Raw genomic sequence first — 22,018 nt, forward strand, 5'->3', positions numbered from 1 at the left:
ATCCTCAGACATAAAAACTCCATACATCTATATGGAGAAGAAGACAGCTTTTGTGTACAAAAATGAAAGAAGGAGCTGTTGAGAGATTTTGAGAGATTTTCGTCCAAGGAAACAAACAAAGGAAAAAAAACACCAGATTTTTTTTTTTTTAAATCAGATCATGGATACTTAAACAAAAATAGTGCTGATAGTTCATAAAGCTGGGTTTTAGACTTAGTTGTTTAACAGATTTGCTGTCTTATTTCTCTTATCTTCTCCGTTTTCTCACCTAAAAATGAAGTATTTCATCCCTAGTTACTTTCCACGTCTTAAATTCAATAATTCTGCTTGTAAGCTGGGAATTGCATTTATTATGCCTCTAAGACTAAAGAGAGATATTCTCAACACCAACATGTGTTAGCATATTAATTTGATGATTCTGGGTCATCTTCCATGCATAAAATTATTTTTAAAATGTAAAACCAAAATGCACATATATTTGTAAACACTAAAATAATTATTGCAAAAATTAATGAATAATCTATGAATATAGTAAAACATGAATACAAAATTCACTATTATTGTCTCCAATTTTACTAACAGATTTTATCGTGGGACCTTCTTATTCATAAAACATTATAAGTTAATGCAAAACAGATTTCAGTTGAACAAATAAAATATAGATGTTTTTACTCGTTATATTATCAAATTTGTAAATGGTACCCAAAAGGTTAACAATGTTGAAATCATATGGAAATGGTTACTTGGTTTTATGGTGGGGTTTTTTTAAGCATCATTTATGGTTTACAGTCAAAAAATAGCTGCAGAGCAAGGTTGTCATGGCAACTCACAAATCGATCAAGCATTTTTCTTTTAATTGTCTACCAATCAGCTAACTGGAAAGGGAAAGGGGAGGAGGAGAAAAATATGTGAAACAAGTGAGGAAAAAGAATTAGGATGGTACATAGAAAGAATTTAATTAAGGAATTATTATAATTTTGTTGTCAGATAACTTGGGATGTTGTGGTGAAAGTGATTTTTAGAACATTTTCTTCTTTGCATTTTAACCATTATTCTAGAAACCATTATGTGTTTCCCCTGTTATTATTATTTTTTAGTTACTGACTGATCAAAATAGATCATTTTTTGAGTATGTACTGGTAAATGAGTTCTGGATATTCACTTCTCAGTAAATCTCTGAAAGGACCTTTGGTTATCAGTTATCCATCCACAGTCAAAAGTCTAAGAAATATGCCTTATTTTGATTTAATGGGATGGAGGATGGAAAGAAAAGGTTGCACCACATTTTTTGTGCTAAGGGCTTTTGAGGAGACATATAGGAGAGTGGAACAAGGTCAGTTTGAATGAAAATTGGCAACTACAGTTTTAGAGAGTTCCCCCAGGGAACCTCTCCAAGTTGCACCTCTGATTTTCCCCTCAGTAGTTTTCTCTACTACAGGTTCTCATAAACCTCTCCACCCCTGGAAACTCACTACATCTCTGTATTTCACACATTGGAGTACTTCTCTCTCTACCCCAATTGACTGTTCCCTCCCAGAACATCTAAGGAAGACGCTTATGTCTTCATTCCTCTGTAGGCTATAATCCTGACTCACCTTCTGGACTTCCTCTAACATTGTCACCATGCCAAGTACCTACATTCCCCACTTTTATGTACTGCCTAGAACATAAGCTCCTTGAGGACAGGGACTGTCTTTCTGCTTATCTTTGTATTTCTAGCAATTAACACAGTATCTGACACATAGTAGTTAATTAAAACTTGTTGATTCGACTTGGGGGCACTGAGGTCTTACTCTGAGAAATTTCCCTGGGGGCATTAGCAGATTAGAAGATTTGCCCAGGGCCCTATACTTCCTGTTAGGACTCCAAGATCAGCTCCTTACCCATTTTGCCCCACTGCCTTTCTTTACTATATTTTCTGATATGAACAATGACTACATCACTAACTTGTCTAAAAGAAAGTACCTACATTTCATTCGTTTTTCTGAACTTTCTAAGAAACTGGATCACACCTCTAAGAGAAACATCTTGAAGGCCAAGTAAAAGGAGTTGTAGAAGCTAACAGTTACAGTTTCTGCCACATGTGCTATATAGGCTTGATCCTATTTTCTCTTGGTTTCCTTATTTACTTGTGTAAAACACGGTAGAGAGTTTGGGGGGAAAACATTTTATTTCAACTGTTTTTCCTATACTATATCAGGAAATAATTCTTCCTAAAAAAAACTTGAAAAAACTTTCTATACAATGGAGACACATTTCTTACTTTCGTAGTTCAGGACTAGTGAATGTTATTAATCTTCCAAAATGACTCTAAGTTTGAAAGTAGACAAACAGTTAGAAAAACAAAGGTGTACTCGAATGGTGACTGAAAGCTAATTTTCTCTGGAGGGAGGGAGAACTTCCTGATAAATATCATAAAGGCAGTAGATATGAGAGGAGGAAACAGTAGAGGAGGAGAGAATGAAGGGATTATTTCCGGTAAATTTCAACAGCACTCAATAATTTTCAATATTCACCAAATTTTATATTTCTCTCCTATTCTATATTTCTTTCTCATTCTTGCCTGCTGTTTTGCTGTTGCATCCTCCAGCCTGGAGACCACAGACCAGAGATCAGAGAATAGAGACCATGTCCTTGGAACTGAGCTGGACTGGGCTGCACTGTCCTGGTCGGTGAATGCCTTATACGTCCTGCTGTATGTAGCTGGCCCCAGATCAACTTCCCTTTATGCTCTGGCTACCCCCTCTCAATTCTTGATTCTCCCTCTGCACTTTCCAGTTCTAGAACCATAATCAAATCCATATTGGCATTACTAGTAGAAAAAGTACGTGTGTTAATCTGCTCCTTTGTGGCTTCACACTCCATCCTTGTGATTTTTCAAATGAAAACCCTCCTCCCTTGCTCTCACTTTCTTATGCATCATTTTCCTCTATTAGAGTGAGAGCATGGACAGACTCACTTTTGCTTTTGTATTCCCTGAACTTAAATACAGTCCCTTACACATATGAAGTTCAGGGGATACAATACTTAATAACTGCTTTTTCATCCACTAATTCATATATGACACTACATGATTTTAGTAACCAAATATCTGTGTTGTGGATTGTAATGTGTCTATGACTCAATAGATAAGACTTAGAGCACAGGGTAGGGAACCTGCAGCCTGACCCTCTAGGTCCTCAAGTGCAGCCCTTTGACTGAATCCAAACAAACCCTTGGATTTGTTCTAAGAAGTTTGAATTCAGTCAAAAGGTCACACTTGGGGACCTGGAGGGCCACATGTGGCCTCCAGGCTGCAGGTTCCCCACCCTTGACTTAGAGAACTGACTGGGGCTCAGAAAAGTGGGTGATTTGAACACATTCACACTAATGTCTGACAGAAGTCGAATGTGAAACCTAAATCTTCCAGACTCTAGCTCTAGCATTCTTATTCACTATCCAAATAAGAGTGAGAATTTTTCTGAAAGAATATCTAAAGCTAGAATACTTTCTTGGATGTTCGTTTATCTGAAGAATGCATTGCAATAAAGAGTTTTAGCATTCATAGCATTATACCAGAAACAGCCAGTCTCCATGGTTCCATGGACAACAATGTTAGATGAACACCAGCGAACCTCAGTAAAGAAAGGATGATTGAGACAAAGTAGGCATTTAAAAAGTGCTGCATTAACAATCATGGATCATATCTTAAGCATGCAACCCAAGGAAAAATTATAAATAGAAAGACTGAAGACAGGGTATATAATCTCATCAAGAAAATTAATTGCCAAATAAATGATAGAAATAATAATCACTGTACATTCAGAAGGGGGACAGACTATAATTTGCTGGGAAAGCTATATGGGAAAAAAGTGAAATTTGAGCCAACGCTTGGATGGGGAGGATTCAAATAAGTGGGAAAGAAAGATGAGAACATCATCAAAGGGGGAAAAAGTAGATTAGTTTGACTAGGTGAGAAGCAGGGATGTGCTGGAGTCATCTAATAACGGTTCTTGAGAGCTAATTGTTAAATTTTCAGCATAAGCATTTTATATACATCAGAAGTTATCAGACAGTAAAAATCAGGGACTGGCTTATTGTTTTGTTAATTTCCAGACTTAAGAAAGTGATGGAGAAAATGTTAATGATGCAAATTAAACTTAAAAGTGTGTCATGCACTCTCCCCCAGCTCAAGAGAGCCAATTATTAAACATATACCAGTATACCACTTGTTAGAAGGCTTATATATAGCATGTAAAGCTAGGAATGATCATTTGGGATCTCAAATCCCAGGGTACAGAGTTTGAACCATGAGATAATTCCTAAAGGCATTGGCGATTGTTGAGTAGGAGAATAACATGATGCACGATGTAAATTTTGGGAAGATTAATCCAGCAACAGTTTGTAAAGTGAATTTGATTGGGGAGAATATGAAATAGGCTGCTACAGTAGTGTAAGGTATAAGATGATAAAATTCTTACCTAGACCACTGAGAGAAATAGAAAGGAAGGGGCAATTGGATAGAGAAGAAATAAAGGTAGAAGGTATAGACTGTTTATTAAAGAGTTAATATGAAAAGAAGAAATGAAATGGAGTCCTAATGAGAAAGCAGGGGTCCACATGAAGGCTTTGGGTTTTTGATTTTTAAAGATAATGGAACCCTGCACATGTGTGAAGTCAGAGAAGACAAAAATTTTAAGTGAATCAGAAAGCTAGATTTTAAAATAAGGCCAGGGTTGCTAAAAAGTCATTTCTTAATATTCAACATAACAAGAAGGATTAAAAAATAGGGAAGAGAAGTTGTAGTTTCAAGTTTCTCAAAGGAAAGGAATTTTAAAAATCAAGAGTTTTATTGTTGTATTAGTACAACTCTCTCCTTTTCAGCAGGTAAGTCTGTAGTCGTGTTGCCCCTCCTGACAAAAGAAAATTTTTATAGTACCTACTAAACATATCATCCATGACTCTAAAAAAGGAATGAACATTTAAACCGATCGATCTGCTCTGATAGTAACCTTTTGTCCTTAGCTTCAGTGCTATGGATGTCAGCCAGCATGCAGAAGAAGGATTGCAATTCATCTCCCTTTCCCAGTTGAATCACAACCAATAAACCATAAATTGCCAGGGCAAACAGCCAAATGACGTCTTTTTTTCTGCAGGCATATCTCCACTAGCTCAATTGCATTGGGAACAATGAGAAGAGAGCTTATGAACAGCCCTTCAGTTCCATATGCAGTCCGGTTGTAAAATAAATTGCTTATAATAATGGTTTGCTTTAATAGATTAATAATGAATAGAGGAATAAAGTAAGAAGTGATTTTGGAAGCACAAGGTCAACATTGTGAATAGTAATTGTCAGCTGATTCTATCACGTTAAGACGTGGTGGACATAGAAATACTTGGGATAAAAAAGTTGAACTTCAGAATTCCTAGGTTGTCTTTCCTTATTTTTTTTCCACTTAAGAAAGACCCCACCAAAATTTCAGACAAAATGTGTCCAAAATGGAAATTGTTCTTCCCTACCTAGCTCCAACCTGCCCCTCCTTCCAACTTCCTTATTTCTGCTGAAGGTTCCAGTCATCTAACTTTGCAATCTCTGAATCATCCTGGATGTTTCCTTCCTTTGTCCTCCCCATATCCAACCACTTGCCAAGTCTTGTCAGTTCTACCTTTACAATATCTCCCTTTCATCTACTTTTCTGTACTCAAATAGCCACCACAGAAGGGTAGGTTAGGGGTGGGATTTGTCTTCATATTTCTTGATTTGAGTCCTGTTTGATCTTTTTAATTTTGTTACATTTTTTAAAATATAGTTCTTTCCATTTATAGACTACTGTTTATTTTTTTTTACTATGATGTAGACAATTGAAATCATAATAGCAGATATTAAGTTATTTAGAAATTATCCCAGTTAGATCAAGCTGAGAATTACTTACCCGTTAAACAATCAGATGTTTAAACCAGAATATTATTTGTACTCATTACCACTCTCACCCCACCTTCTCCAAAAGGATAGCGCTAACAAAGAGCTCCACAGGGCAAGCAGCTCTGAGAAATAGGGGGAGGATTTATCTCATCTCTTCCACTAAAGCCTTGTGTAGATGAATAATTAATATGGGAATTCTCATTGTGATCATTGAACATCCCAGATACCTGCTGCTACTGACTCTAAAAACATTTCAATAGGGAAGGACATATGAGATGAGGAAAAAATGGTATCTTTGTTGTCAAGGACAACAGTGACTGATAGTAGTAAATTTGACTGCACCTAGAAGAACAAGTAAGATGGAAAGATTTACATTTACTGACAGAAAGTACATTAAACAGAGCTAGAAAAATATTGTACACAATAAATACAATGATATAAATGGAAAGAACCACAAAACAATTTTAAAATATTGAAAAATTATAAAGAACAAGCTTGGTCTTGGAGATGTGAAAACATATCCCCCAACTCCTTTGCAAGGAAAGGATAGGAGTGATGCTGCTAAAAGTTTTTTTCTGTTCTTCCTCTTTTTCTTTCAAAAAAAAAATTCTTCATTACAAGAGATGACTGCAGGAAGAGAGCTACAGGGGAGATACAAAAAAAAAAGGTGATCCACTAGAGAAGAAGATGGCTGATCACTTCAGTATCTTTGGCAGAAAACTCTATGGACAGTATTAAAATGATAAAAGAGATGACATTAAAAGATGAACCTCTCAGGTCTGAAGACATCCAACACACTACTGAGGAAGAGTAGAAGACAACGACAACTAACTTCAGAAAGAATGAAGCCACTGGGCCAAAGCTGAAAGGAAGCTCAGCTGCAGATGAGTCTGATGACAAAAGGAAAGACTGATGCTATAAAGTTCAACGTTGCATAGGAGCCAAGGTAAGCTGAATATGGTCAAATAAAAGATGGAAAGATTAAGCACTGGCATCTTGGTGTCAGTGAAGGGATTGGAAAAGATGGGAATGGGTGAATATGATTCAAGTGATCATTACAAATACTCCTACAGGCAAGAATCTCTTAAAAGAAATGGAGTCTTCATAGTCAATAAAAGGGTGAGAAAAGCAATGCTAGGATATAATCTCAAAAATCATAGAATGATATCTGTTTGAATTCAAGGCAAACTGTTCAATACCACAGCAATACACGCCTATGATCCAACTACTGATGCCAAAGAGGTCAAAGTTGATCAGTTCTTTGAAGATCTACAATATCTTCTAGAAATAACACCAAAAAAAGATGTCACATTCATCATAGAGGATTGGAATACTAAAGTTGGAAATCAAAAGACAGTTGGAATAATAGACAAGTTTGATCTTGAAGTACAAAATGAAGCAGGGTAGAGACTAATAGTTTTGTCAAAATAACACGGTGGTGATAAAAAATACTCTTTTTCAACAGTCCAAAAGGCAGCTCTACACATGGACATCACTAGATCATCAATAACAAAATCTGATTGATTATATGCTTTGCAGTCAAAGGTGGAGAAACTTTATACAGTCAGTTAAAATAAGAGTTGTAGCTCACTCAGCTCATGAGCTTCTTATTATAAAATTCAGACTTAAATTGAAGAAAGTAGGGAAAACCATGAGATCACATAGGTATGACTTAAATAACATCCTTTATGAAGCTAGGATTAGAGCCAAGAATCACGAATCCAGCAAAATTGAGTATCATACTTCAAGAGAAAAAAAATGGACCTAGAGGACTTTCAAGTATTCCTGATGGAAAGACCAGAGCTAAATGGAAAATTTCACTTTCAAATACAAGAATAAAGAGAAGCATAAGAAGGTAAACAGGAAAGAGAAATCATAAGGGATTCGATGAAGTTAAACTGTTTACATTCCTCTGTGGGAAGATGATACTTTTAACTCCTAAGAATGCTATCATAATTAGGGCAGTTACAAGGAGTATATATAAATAGAGAGCACAGGTATGAGTTGACTATAATGGGATGATATCCAAAAATTAAAACTAATTGGTGATAAAGAGGGATGTAGTGGGAAAAGGTGGAAGGGAGAGGCAGAATGGGATAAATTATCTCACATACAAAAGGTGCAAAAGAGCTTTTACAACAGAGGGGGTGACGGGGAGTGGGGTGGTGAGCAGTGCCCTTGTTCTCATTGGAATTGGTTCAAAAAAGTAATAATATACACATTCAACTGTGTATAGAAATATATCTTATTCTATAGAGAAGTAGGAGGGGAAGAGGATAAGAGAATGGGGCAGGCTGATATAGATTGGGGGAGGCAGTGGTCAGAAGCAAAACACTTTTGAGGAGGGAAAGGGAGGAAAGGAGAGAGAGAAAGATGGATAAATGGGGGAATAGTAGAATGGTGGGACATACACAGTTAGTAATTATAACTGTGAAAGGTATAAACCCATTCATAAAATGGAAGCAGATGGCAGAGTAGATTACATGATTTAGACATAGTGATACCATAAGCAAATCAGGGGAGCATGAAATAGTTTACCTTTCAGATCTATGGATAAGGGAAGAATTTATGACTAAACAAAAAAGAGAGAACATTATGGGATGTAAAATGGGATAATTTTGATTACGTTAAATTAAAAAGATTTTGCACAAACAAAATTAATATAGCCAAGATAAGAAGGAAAGCAGGAAACTGGGGAAGGGGGGATTTACAGCAAGTTTCTCTGATAAAAGCCTTATTTTTCAAATATATTGAGAACTGAGTCAAATTCATGATAATATGAGTTATTTCCCAAAGAATAAACCAGCAAAGGATATGAACAGGTAGTTTTCAGATGAAGAAATCAAACATCCATAATCATTTGAATAAACGTTTTAAATCACTAGTGATTGGAGAAATATGGATTAAAAGAACTTTGAGGAACCACTTGACACCTATCAGATTGGCTAATATGACAGAAAAGGAAAATGACATATGTTAAAGGGGTAGAGGAAAATTGGGACACTAATATACTGTTGGTGTTGTGAACTGATCTAACTATTCTGGAGATGTATTTGTAACTGTGCCTAAAGATCTACAAAACTGTGCCTACCCAGCAAATACAACCACTAGGTCTGTATTACAAAAATTTTTTGTAGAAAGGAAAATGACCTTTTTGTAAAAAAATATTCATGGCAGCTCTCTTTTTTGGTGGCAAAGATTGGAAATCAAGGGGATAGCCATCATTTGGTGAATGGCTGGATAAGTTGTGGTATACGATAGTGATGGACTACTCTTGTGCAAAAAAAAAAAAAAAAAATTATGAGCAGAATGCTTTCAGAAAACCTGACAAGACTTACATGAACTAATGCAAAGTGAAGAGAGCAGAACCACAAGAACATTGTACATACTAACAGTAATATTGGACAATGATCAACAGAGAATGGCAACTCAGGGTTAGGGAATCTGTGACCCTCTAGGTCCTCAAGTGCAGCCCTTTTACTGAGTTTGATTCCATTAAAGAGCCACACTTGAGGACCTAAGGGCCACATGTGGCCTCCAGGCCAGAGGTTTCCCCACCTCTGTCTTAGCTATTTTCAGTAATGCAATGATTTAAGGTAGTTCTGAAGGACTTATGAAGAAAAGTACTGTCTACTTCCAAAGAAAGAACCAATGGAATCTGAATGCAGATTGAAGCATAACTATTTTCCTAAACTTTCTTTATTTTTTTTCTTTTTTGTTTATGTTTTCTTTTACAACATGACTAAAATGAAAATGTTTTATATGACTGCACATGACATATATATAAGATATATAACTGTTCCTCTTCTCAATGAGGAGTAAGGGAAGGGAAGAAAAGAATTTGGAACTCGAATTTTTTGAAAATTAATGGAAAAATTGTTTTTAAATACAATTGGAAAAAAGAAAAAAAGAAAATTAGAGATATCAAATTAGTGCTTCATGCAAAAATGGGCATAATAAAAATATATGGTAGAGACTTAAGAGAAGTAGAAGAGATTAAGAAGGGGCAAGAATATGCAGAACTATACAAGAAAGATACTAACATCCATGATAACCATGACAGTGTGATTGCTGATCTAGAGGCAGACGTCCTAGAGAATGATGTTAAGCGGTCTTAGGGAGCATTGGTAACAAAAAGGCTAGTGGAGGTGACACAGTTCCAGCTAAGCTATTTAAAATTGTCAAAGATAATGCTGTTAAAGTGCTGCACTCAATATGCCAGCAAATTTAGAAAACTCAACAGTGGCCATTGGATTGAAAAAGATTAGTTTACATCCCAACCCTAAGAAGGGCAACACCAAAGAATATTCAAATTACCAAATTTATCAAGTTGTGCTCATCTCACACACCAGCAGGATTAAGCTTAATATTCTGCAAGCTGGACTTTGGCAATATGTGAACAAAGAATTACCAGAACAGGCTGATTTTCAAAGAGCCAGAGGAACTAGAGACCAAATTGCCAACATTTACTGGATTATGGAGAAAGCAAGAGAGTTTCAAGAAAAAAAAATCTACTTCTTCATACTAGAGCCTTTGATTGTATGGATCATGACAAAATGTGTTAAGTCCTCAAGTGATGGGAGTACCAAATCATCTTACTTGTCTGAGGAAGCAGTAAACAGGTCAAAAAGAAATAATTAAAACCAAACATGCAACAACTGATTGGATTAAGATTGGGAAAGTAAGAAGACAAGACCGTACATCATCATCTTATTTAATTTATATGCAGGGTACATCATATGGAACGCCAGTCTGGATGAATCAAAACCCAGAATTAAGGTTGCCAAGAGAAATATCCATAATCTCAGATACATAGATGATATTACTCTGATGGCATAAAGTGAAAAAGAATTAAGAAGCCTCTTGAGGAGGGTGAAAGAGGAGTGTGCAAAAGCTGACATGAAGTTTAGCATCAAAAGAACTAAGATCTTGGCAACTGGCCCCATCACTTCCTGGCAATTAAAGGGAGAAGAAATGGAAGCAGTGTTAGATTTTGTATTCTTGGGTGCAAAGATCAGTGCAGATGGTAACTTCAGCCATGGAATTAAAAGACTCTTCCTCCTTGGAAAGAAAACTATGGCAAATCTGGATTACATACTAAAAAGCAGAGACATTATCTTGCTGATGAAGGTCTGTATAGTCAAAGTTATAGTTTTTCCAGCAACAATGCATGGCTATGAGAGTTGGACTACTAATTAGTTAAGGAAAGCTGAGTGCCACACTTCCAAATCAAGGTGTTAAAGAAGACTTTTGAGAAGTCTTTGGATAGCAAGGAGGTCAAACCAATTAATGCTTAAAAGGAATTAATCCACGCTGTTCACCAGAAGGTCAAATACTAAAACTGAAGCTTAAATGCTTTGGCCACATAATGAAAAGTTGGGACTCATTGGAAAAGACCCTTACGTTGGGAAAGATTGATGGCAAAAGGAAAAAAGGGATGGTAGAGGATGAGATGGATAGAGAGTGTCATGGAAACACAGAATGTGAACTTGGACAGGCTTCAACAGATAATGGAGGATAGAAGGGCCTGGAATACTATGGTCCATGGGATCACAAAGAGAACATGGCTGAACAACTGAATAGCAAAAATATTCTAAAGCATCTCAAATAACAGTTTTTTTTTTTAAAAAATAGGAATAATTTTCCTATAAAATTACTCAGCAAATTAGTTTTACCTTTCTTCCTTACCTTCTATTTCCTGCTGCATTCTGGGGGGCATTATAACCTGGAGGTGGTGGTGGAAACCAGGACTGTCTGTTAAGAAATAACAAATGTTATAAAACAGAATGTTCAGAAGATCTAACCTCAAAGTCATGTCTCTTTAGGATCAATTTGCAACCAAAAAGACAAATTATTTTATATTAGGCTATTTTTTTTTTACAAGTACCATTTCTTGTAAATAGAATGGAAAATACTCATGATACATTCATGCCTTCTATGTTGAAATCAATTTTCTGGTTACTTTTGGACACCAAATAATAAGACATTGTCGTCCTGCTAGTGTCGAAAAAATAATGACTGAAAATAAAAAGAATCAAACTCAGATATCTAAATAGAGTCACCTTTAGTTCAGAAAGCTTTTTGCCAATAAAAAATTAAATCTCACATAATTACCCTTTGGATTGACAGGAGCATCTGAGAGGTTCAGCAAAAAGATTAAAGTGTAAAGCAATAAACAGTGTCCAAAGGATAACAGACAGGGAAAGGAGGGGTCTTCAAAACATGCCATATAGAGAATAATTGCGAAGACTAAGTTTGTTTAATCTGGTGGAAGAGGATGAATGGGGCAACCATAATAGCTATCTTCAAATATATGATAGGCTGTCATGTGGTAGGAGATGTATTTTTTATCACAAGAAAGGAGAGAAGTAGGACAAATAGGTGAAAAGTCATAGTGATTCAAATTTCAACTCAATATTTTGACATAATAAGCATTCAAACCATTCAGCAATATTTCACAATGTAGTAAATTTCCAGTCAATGTCAGTATTGAAGTAATGCCTAAATGGCCATGTATACAGGGCACTCCAGAAGAGACTCCTGCTATGGGTGGTAGATCAGATTAACTGACTTCTCAGGTCCCTTATAACGCTAGGCTTAAGGGGCCAAAGAACAGAGGTTACCAAGTTGTGGTGCTGGGCTGATTAAAGCAGTTTTTAAAAATAATCTCCCCAAGAAATACAGTAGTCACAAGCTAGGCATGAGTCAGCATTGTATCTTTTATTAATACCATTTGGTTTCTGGCCCTCTAATACTGTACTATTGTGTTTATAGTATAAAATTCTTCAGTCTTCTTTTCTGGAATTACAGGTTTATTTACTATTCTATATCTATTGGATAAATGGGTCTTATCAAAAGTAGCAAAGGCATGTGGATAGAAAGCTAGCATTGTATTTAAGAATACCTGTGTTCAAGTCTTACTCTGACACATAGCAGCTATATGACCCTCACCAAGTCAAATCACCCTTCAGTCATCTAGGCAACTCTCTAAGAACTCTCTAAGAATCAGTTACAGAGAACGTTCAAACCTGCATTGCTGAACATTTTTTATGAAAATGAGATTACAGGTCCAGCTCCTATCTCCATTTTACCATAAAAGCAGGACCTAATCAGAGAAAATAATGGTAATGATCACAGGAATACACAAATTTTTACCTGAGATCCCTCTCTCTGTAATTGTTATCAAAACTCTTGATTTTACCTTGATTTTAACTATGCATAACTATACATGGAAAAAAAAAGTAGCTACTTAGGCAGCATGATTTAAGGGCTCTGATGAAAGGTTGACTTGCACCCAAAGTTTCTGCCCTGCTAGAATGACATAATGATCTATGTTTCCACTATCACTGTTATTTTGAATTTGGGTGCATCATCTCTAGAAGGTTCCTATTAAGATTTACAGCGTAATGCAAAGGGCAATGCATTAGGAGGGAAAAGATGTGGATTCTAGTTTCAGCATAGATATTAATTTGCTACATCAAAGGTTTAATTGAATTTAAAATAGAAGCCATCCTAAGATCATAGAGCTAGAACTAGCAGGTACCTCAGAAGTGAGCTAGGTCAACCTCCTTCCTCATTGTACAGATGATGATACTGAGACCCATAGAGGTTAAACAACTTGCATTCCATAATCGTTCAAAACTGACCTTTTTGCTACTTGTCATTCAATGCCAACAGTCTATATCCCATCTGTTTGACTTTTCACTAGTTTTCTCTTTCCAAGCCTGAAATGAACTTCTCCTTATATCCATCTCATTAAGTCTTTCTCTTCCTATAAGGTGTATCTTAGGCACTGTTATTTTCTGATAGTAGCCTTTCTTGATTGCCTCCAATTGCCAAAAAATTCCCCCTCCCAAACCACCTTCTGTTTGACCACTTTGTGTGTTTATATTTATGTGTATGCATATATTAACTCTATGTTTATGCTACATATTTTTACATGTAGTTCTTGTATCCATTAGAATGTAAGTAGAATACTAGTAAAGATTTTTTCATTCTTTGGTACTTATATCCCTAGCTCCTAAGCACTTAACAGACAATAAAGACATGTTGATTAATTTTTGATTGCCTAAGGTCACTCATACAATAAGCATAAAAGGGAAGCCTTGAACCCAAAGAATCCTAATCTGGAGCCACTGTTTATCCCTCTATACCATGCTGCTCAGAGATCTAGTCTAAACCCAACATGCTGATTCTACAAAAGAGGAAACTGAACCCAAGAAGATTCAGTGAAACCCTCAGATCACATTGCTAGAGACAGAGCTTGATCTAGAACTCGGGTTTTCTTCATAGTATAGTACTCCTCACATGATACCATACTTCCTCCCATTGGGCAGGAAATGGGGAGGGAATCACCGGGGTATGGGTGGCATTTGGGATACATGGAAGGTTAAAAAAATAGAGAAATTGGGAATGAAGAAGGAAGGGTAGAAGAGGCAAACACAAATTTTAAACATTCATCCCTGACAAGCTCAATTTACACAGCCAAGTAGAAAAGTACTTTGATTTAGAAGTACAATTAAGTTATTAGAAAAATTCTTTCCCAGTGATAACCAAACACTGAATACCTCTTTTTCTTTACAGGAGTTGTGATGAGTGGGACTGCAGCAGTGGTGCTTGTAGTGGTGCTGCTTTTCAAAGAAGCTCCAGGTGGTCTGCATTTAAAAAGAAAAGGTTTGGAGTTTTTGTTTGTTTGTTTTGAGAAACTCGAAGAGAAAAGGTCTTTGCTGATGGGGTAACCATTGGGTTAGTGAGCAGGCCAAGATCAAGCAAGACATCTTTAATTCTTGTCTTTAAACCCACCCTCTCTCTCTCATCTCCCAATCTCTATTAACATCAGCTCCTGCCCTTGGCCTCCCCCTCCTTGAGAAGAAGCACTGGCATTACTGGAAATCATGGAAAGGGTAGATTGTGGAGTGGGGGAGGAGGGAGAGAAAGGTATTGGATAGTGATAGAAAGACCCCCTAAATGAGCATCAACAATAAAAAATTAATGCATAAAAACAATAAGAAGTGAACAAGGGGACAGACACAAATAATCTTAATAGCTTACTAATTTTTATATGTTAATTATAAAAATTCCTTTAAAAGTAAATTTCATAATGAATGCTGACATTTTCTTATACAATCTTTGTGTTTTTTAAACATTGAAAGTTGAATTGCTTTAAAGGAAAGAAAGAAAATAAATTAATACTGAGGATTAAAATTTAGTGTGACAAGATCTTTACATATCTTCCATTCATACATTCCGGGCAATACCTGTTTTATCTAGATGCGATCGTGGGCACTCCTTATAGAAAGCTATGATTTTGGAGTCCCCTTTCTATTAACAAAAGCATTGCAGGGAAGTGAAGTCAAGAAGGATGGAGGTGGTGGTGGTGGCCAGGAGCACTATGGAATTGTAAAGCACCAAGAGTCTTGACAGTCACCAACCAGCAGAAATGGGTGAGGAAGAAATAAGAGGGGATCATCAGTTCAGAAAGAGAGAGAGAGAGAGGGAGAGAGAGAGAGAGAGGAGAGAGAGAGAGAGAGAGAGAGAGAGAGAGAGAGAGAGAGAGAGAGAGAGAGAGAGAGAGAGAGAGAGAGAGAGAGAGAGGGAGGGAGAGGGAGGGAGAGAGAGGGAGAGAGAGAGAGGGAGAGAGGGAGAGAGGAAGAGAAAGAGAGACAGAGAGGGAGGGAGGGAGGGAGGGAGGGAGAACAAATAGGAAGACAGAGAACCCAGATTTCACGTTTATTTCACGTTTATATTTCACAGTATAAAAATTATACTGTGAGTCTGAAGTTGACGTAGAAGGTGAGGATAGGCAGCACCTTGAACATGCATACAAAGAAACAAAGATATTGTGCTCTAAAATATAGTTTCAGTAGAAATGTACATACGGCTTTGTTGCTTCTGATGTTTTGAATGTGGACAAGCCTCTGAGGGGGGAAAAACATCAAAGTTTGAGAAATAAACAAGTGGCAACAAAGAATAATTAATACCATCTGTGTTATAATCATCCATATTTTGATTATTCAACATAATGACAGGTTAGAAATTCTTTTGAGTGGAGGAAAGCACAAGGATTTAGATAAATACCAAGAGATGGCCTCCCTATCTTGGCTGTATCTTGGGAGAATCTCCAGTCCTTTTTTTCCTCCCCCAAAAAAAGCTGCTTCTGTTTTTACCAAATGTCTTTATTTGCTGTGCAGCTGTGTTCAATCATTTTCCTTGGTAATGAGAATGTAAAATCTGCATTTACATGATTTTTTGTCAATACTCTTGCTGCTAGAATGTTTTTTAAAGTAATATACATGTGGTAAATGAAATGAGCTCCAGAGCTGGGCTCACTTGATTTCCAAAGACCCCACAAAGTTTTCCTTTTTCTCTGGTCATGGACCTGAAATAAAGGCTATTCATACTTGAACCTTCAAATTTTTTCTTACTACCAGAAACATGAATTATAAGAGACCTTATGGAATACATTTAGTAAGAATGGAGCTTTACAGATTGATAGGTGAGTCTGAGAAGAGTCATGTACTTGAACCTTTTCCCAAAGTTAGTAAATACTTGTACCTATTAGTTAGTCGGTTATCCAAGGTATTGGCCTTATAAGTTTTAGCAGCGTCATTTCTGTCTGAAATCCTTTATGAAGAAACATAAGACAAAAGTCTCGATAAGCATTCAGTTTTCAGTGCCCCTTTCAAATTCTTTTAAACTAGAATCATTTAAAAACATAATTCTTCCCCAAAGAGAATCATTTTTCAAAATTTTGTCTCTGCCCCTTTCCCTTTGTGGCTCCCCATCTAACCAGCTGCAGATTTGTTAATTTTATCCTGATGATTCACCCACATCCCTCTCTGCTTTCACAGTCATGGACCTCATTCTGGCCTTCATTTTCTCTAGGCTTGTATGATAACTTGATACTGTGCTGTATAAGAACTAAACAAAACTGTGAACCTAATCCCTTTCCTCTTCTCACAGAATGAGGTGGTATGAGGGGACACCCTCAGTTAGTTGGTTAGTTAGTTACTTAACTACTACTTGCCTTTTCATAATTATCTCTCACTATTTCCCTTCATTCACGCTGTGGTCCAGCCAATCTAAACCATGCACTGTTGAATGAACACTTTCGATGCTCCTCTGCCTTTACCAGTGCCATCCTTTATGCCTGGAATGCATGATCACCCTCCTCCTCTTCTATTTACCTGTTGAAATCATATTTTCTAATATGCAATTTATATATGTTATCATGACACTCACTGGAGTCAGCATGAAAGTATTATAAGTGTCTTGAGTGCCACATCTGACCAGGGAAAAAGGTCCTGGTATAAGTAAAGTAATAATGAGGAGAATGGGGAGAGAAGGAGCTTCTTGGAAGGGGTGTTCTCCTCTCATAAAAGGAGCAGCCACCACCTTTCTAACCACATACTTACTCGATATACTCTGCATATTGTATGAATACATATTTCAGCAAGAGACAATTCTAAACCCAAACTCTACCCAGGGCTGAAACAGGATTACAAGGAACTAGACACAGAAAAAAAATTATATGTATATATGTATGTATGTATGTATGTATGTATGTATGTATGTATGTATGTATATTTAAGGTCAGTCTGTAATCCCTGAACTAGTGTCTGATAGACTACAATCTGCAATATATCCCCACAAAGTGGACTCTCAAAGTACAGTCTTCTGGTCATTAAAGAACATACTCAGTTGTTCCCTAATGATCTTTTGTGCAATCAATTAACTTGTATGAGCAGAAAACAAACAAATGTTTCTTTTCAAACAGGAATAAATGTGACAGAACACAGAATACTTCTAATATATTGCTATCATGAGAAAATAACAGGGGACAATGATATCTATGTATTTTGTAGTTTGAAAAAATACATAAAACTAAACCATATAGGTAGATGTGTCTTTCTCCTTCCTCATTCATTCTATGTCTTTCTTCCTGTTTGGAGAATGGTAGCATTGTGGTGATTCCCCTCTCTTCCCTCCCATCCCTTATAGAGGAAAATTGCAAAATTCAGAATACATATGCCTTGTTTTTCTAAATTCAGGATTTCAGGTTGTCTTAGCAGAAATCATGTTCTTTGGGTTTGTCGTGGAAATGACTATGTATTATAATAATAACCAATACTTGTTTAGTGATTTAAAGTTTGCAAAACACTTTAATACACTTTTTAATTTAAACTTCAAAATAACCCTATGAGGAAGGTGTTGTAAGTATTAATTTCCCCATTGTACAGATTGAGAAATTGAGGAAGTTATCTCATTTCTCAGAGCTCTCATTATTTCTAAGGAATTACAATCTAAAAAGATTCCCTTGCTGTAACTGCCTAAAGAGAAACATTGACGCACACCAGTTACACTGGTCCGATGTAAAACTATTGGGATTTGCTAAGCTCTTCATATCATATCCTTTTACTCAGCAGTACCACTACTGGTCATATACCCCGAGGAGGTGGAAGACAGGATCCATGTACAACTAAAATATCCATCACAACTCTTTTTGTGGTAGCACTAAACTGAAAAGATAGTAGATGCCCATGGATTAGGGGATGGCTAAACAAATTGTAGTATATTAATATAATGGAATATTGTTTAGCAAAAGATAACAACCTTGAAGTATTCTGAAAAACCTGATAAAGAGCAAAGAAAACAGTATACAAAATGACTATAATAATGACAAGGAAAACTGTTCTAGAAACAAGGCAACTAAACTAGGATTAAAATCAATGACCAATATTGGCTCAAATCGATAGATTTCATGTCTCTCTCCTTTCGGTAGTGAGCTAAGAAACTCCAGGTATAGAATGTTTTGGTTGTTCAGTAATGTCTGACTTTTTGTGACCCCATTTGGGGATTTCTGGGCAAAGTAATTAGAGTGGTTTCCAATTCTTTCTCTGGTTCATTTTACAGATAAAGAAACTGAGGTAAGTAGGGTTAAGTGATTTACCCAGGGCCACACAATTAGTAAGTGTCTGAGGCAGAATTCAAACTCACATCTTGCTGACTCCAAGCCCTACACTCTATCCAATGCACCACCTAGCTGCCCTAATAGAATGTCACAAACTATTAGACTTAGTGGTTGTGTCAGTTAATTCTTAACTTTATTTTGTTACAAGGAAAGATTTCCTAAGTGTCTATATATGGCAAGGGTCAGGAAGGGCAGTGAGGGTCAGGATGCATATTGGGAAATGTCTATGATATGATATAATATAAATGTCTACAGTATAAAAAACAAACACTACCAGCATCCCTATTCATATATAGATATAGATATATATAAAATGTAAATATCTATAGTATAAAAAATGAAAGCAACTAGTATCCCTATTCGACTATGGGCAAACTACTCAAATTCTGTGTGCCTCAGTTTCTCATCTGTCAAATGAGAGAGTTAGACTCGATAGCCTCTGAAGTCCCTTCTAAATCTATGATCCCATGACCCCAATAAAATATTCCAAAAGCAAAGAAAAAATGTTCAGTATGATCCTGATCAAGGCCACATTGTTCTATTTTATCTCCTTTAGATACTTTCCCTACAAACTGTAGCCTTTTCTTCTGCTCCTATTCTATATGCGTATTTATGCCATCTTCTTTTCATAAATTTAAGCCCTCCTCTGCTGATCTCTTCTCTTCTTGACCAAGGCATGTGTGCCTTTCTTCTTGAAGTTGGTAAAGCTAACTTCCTCATGCAAGGTAGTTAACTCATTGAGCTAGTTCTCATTTCTATTGACAATGATTTATAGATTTGTTCTCCGCCAAACTTTCCGCACAAAAGGAATCAAAACATATTTTCATTCTATACATTAATATATTTGCTTCCCTGCTTCCAAAGGATGATCTGTTATTATATAAATTATAGGGTATAATTTGCCAAGTTAAAACATTACAAGTTCCTGGGACACTTGGAACATGGTTAAAAGAAGCTCATGTTCGTAAGAGCATCTCGGACAGTTCTGGTAGAAAATATGATTTTAAAAATGATGAGTCTTATTAACACGTCATTGCCTTCATGAAGCTTTCTCTGATCTCCCCAAGTAATCTCTTCCTCCTCTGAATGGTAACAGCATTCTCACTCTCATATGACATTAACTGTCTTCTCCTTTAGTATAATTGTGTCTTTCTCTTATCTTTATCTTGTGAGACTGGAAATTCCTTGAGGTCATAGATTATGACATTGAAGTTTTGTATCCTCAGCACCTATCAAAGAGGTTTTATACACGGTAAGCACTTGATATGTGTTTGAGTGAGTGAAATTGTTGTTGAGACCATTCAGCCAGTTAATTCGCATTTATCCAGTGCCTAAAGTGTACTAAGCACCATGCTAAGCACTGGAGATTCAAAGAAAGACAGAAGACAGTCCCTCACAAGTGTAATAGGGATCACAGCATAATGGGAAAAACAATATGAAAGCAATTGTGTACACAAAATATATACAGAACAAATTAGAGACAATTAATAGAAGCATTAGCATTAAGGGTGACAAGTAAGATTTCTTGTAAAAGATGGGTTTTTATTTGGGACTAAACCAGTCCAGTTAGAAACCAGAATGATTAGAAATTTACGTATCAACAAAAAAGGTGAGGACTCCATTTAAGTGTATCCTTTCAAGATCTCCATAAACTCCATCACCACCCCTACAAAGGCATTTTGGCATAAAAACTGATGTTTTCACGTATTTAGAGTAGGAAGGGAAGTCAGGGGTCATCATCTTTGGCTAACTTACTTAGTGAAGATCTATTTGCTTATATTCATGCATCTTGTAAGGCAAAATGACCCATCAAATAATTTTTCTTGTTTTTGGATGAATGATGAAGGCAGCTTCTCTAACTCCTTTCAGCAACTCTCCGAGGAGAACCACTGCCCAGTTAACTGCAGCTACAATGTTGTATCAAATGTAATAAAATGAAACTTAAAAAGGATAAATGAAAAGTTTTGAACTTAGATTTTGAAAATTCTTGTTGCAACCGCAAGAGAGACATGGTGAGAAATATGAATATGCAAACGATTTGTAGGTTTTAATGTGCTACAAGCTCAGTGAGTCAACAGTGTGATATTATCGTATAGCCCCAAAAGGCTAATGTGATCTTAGACTATCTTAAGGCATGCATAATGGACAGGAGTAGGAAAGGGCAAGTCACACTGTCTTCTGCCCTGACCGTACTCCATCTGACATACTGTGTTCAGTTTTAGATACCAAGTTTTAGAAAGAACATCAAGTTAAGTGGAGACTACCCAGAGGATAGTGACTGGGTTGTTAAAGCACGTAAAGAAAATGCCATATGATAATTGACTGGATAGGTTTTTTTGCTTTTCTTGTTCAGCTGCATCCAGCTTTTCTGACCCCATTTGGGGTTTTCTTGGCAAAGGCACTGGAGAGGTGTGCCATTTCCTCCTCCAACTCATTTTACAAATGGGGAAACTGAGGCAAACAGGGTTAAGTGACTTGCTCAGGGTCACATAATTAGTAAGTGTCTGAACTCAGTTTTGTGACTCTAGACCCAGCACTCTATCCCCTAGCTGCTCCTGAATATGTTTATAGATAAGAAGACTGGAAGGGAGAGGATAACTACTTGAAAAAGCTGCAAGAGGGTTTAGACTTGTTCTGTTTGGCCCCGAGGGCAGAAGCAAAAACAACTGGTGAAAGTGGCAGAGATGTAGATTTTGGCTTACAGTATTAAAAAAAATCTTCCTAATAATTAAAACCACCCAAAAGTTGAAAGAACTTCCTTTAGAAGTAGTAAAATTGTACTCACTGGAGCTCAACTATCACTTAAGGTCACTAGAGGTCATCTGTCACTTAAATTGAGAAGGATTCTTGTTCTTCTATGGGTTGAACTGGATGGCATCTGAGTTTGCTACCAAATGTGACTCCACCATTCTATGATACTCACTGGGTGTGGTCAATCATAAAGTTCCAAATCAATTAATTAATCAGTATTTACTAAGCACCATACACTTCCAAGGGCTGAGCTAGATACTAGGGATACAAATAAAAAATAAGATAGTTCCTGCTTTCAAGGAACTTGCATGTTTTTGAGGGAATACGGTAGGGTCTACTCACACTGGGTCTACCATGATTCGTTTCAAAATGTCTGACTCATGGTATCTACGTAC

General features: G+C 36.5%; 1 protein-coding gene across 10 annotated transcripts in view; it reads right to left on the bottom strand.

Annotated features, from left to right (window-relative positions):
* SCEL (sciellin) overlaps window positions 1-22,018 on the bottom strand; it is a 143,240-nt gene that overhangs the window by 68,945 nt on the left and 52,277 nt on the right. For 8 of the 10 annotated variants that reach the window (XM_072622178.1, XM_072622181.1, XM_072622177.1 and 5 more), the window contains 4 exons: window positions 16,457-16,525; window positions 15,781-15,819; window positions 14,470-14,556; window positions 11,591-11,656 (listed from right to left, as the gene is read on the bottom strand). In XM_072622178.1, the coding sequence (XP_072478279.1) occupies window positions 11,591-11,656; window positions 14,470-14,556; window positions 15,781-15,819; window positions 16,457-16,525 (261 nt within the window). The remainder of the gene's footprint in view (window positions 1-11,590; window positions 11,657-14,469; window positions 14,557-15,780; window positions 15,820-16,456; window positions 16,526-22,018) is intronic. The other 2 variants (XM_072622179.1, XM_072622183.1) reach the window with 1 other exon arrangement.

This window comes from Notamacropus eugenii, chromosome 6 (genome assembly GCF_028372415.1).
Source record: "Notamacropus eugenii isolate mMacEug1 chromosome 6, mMacEug1.pri_v2, whole genome shotgun sequence".
Classification (NCBI taxonomy): Eukaryota; Metazoa; Chordata; class Mammalia; order Diprotodontia; family Macropodidae; genus Notamacropus; species Notamacropus eugenii.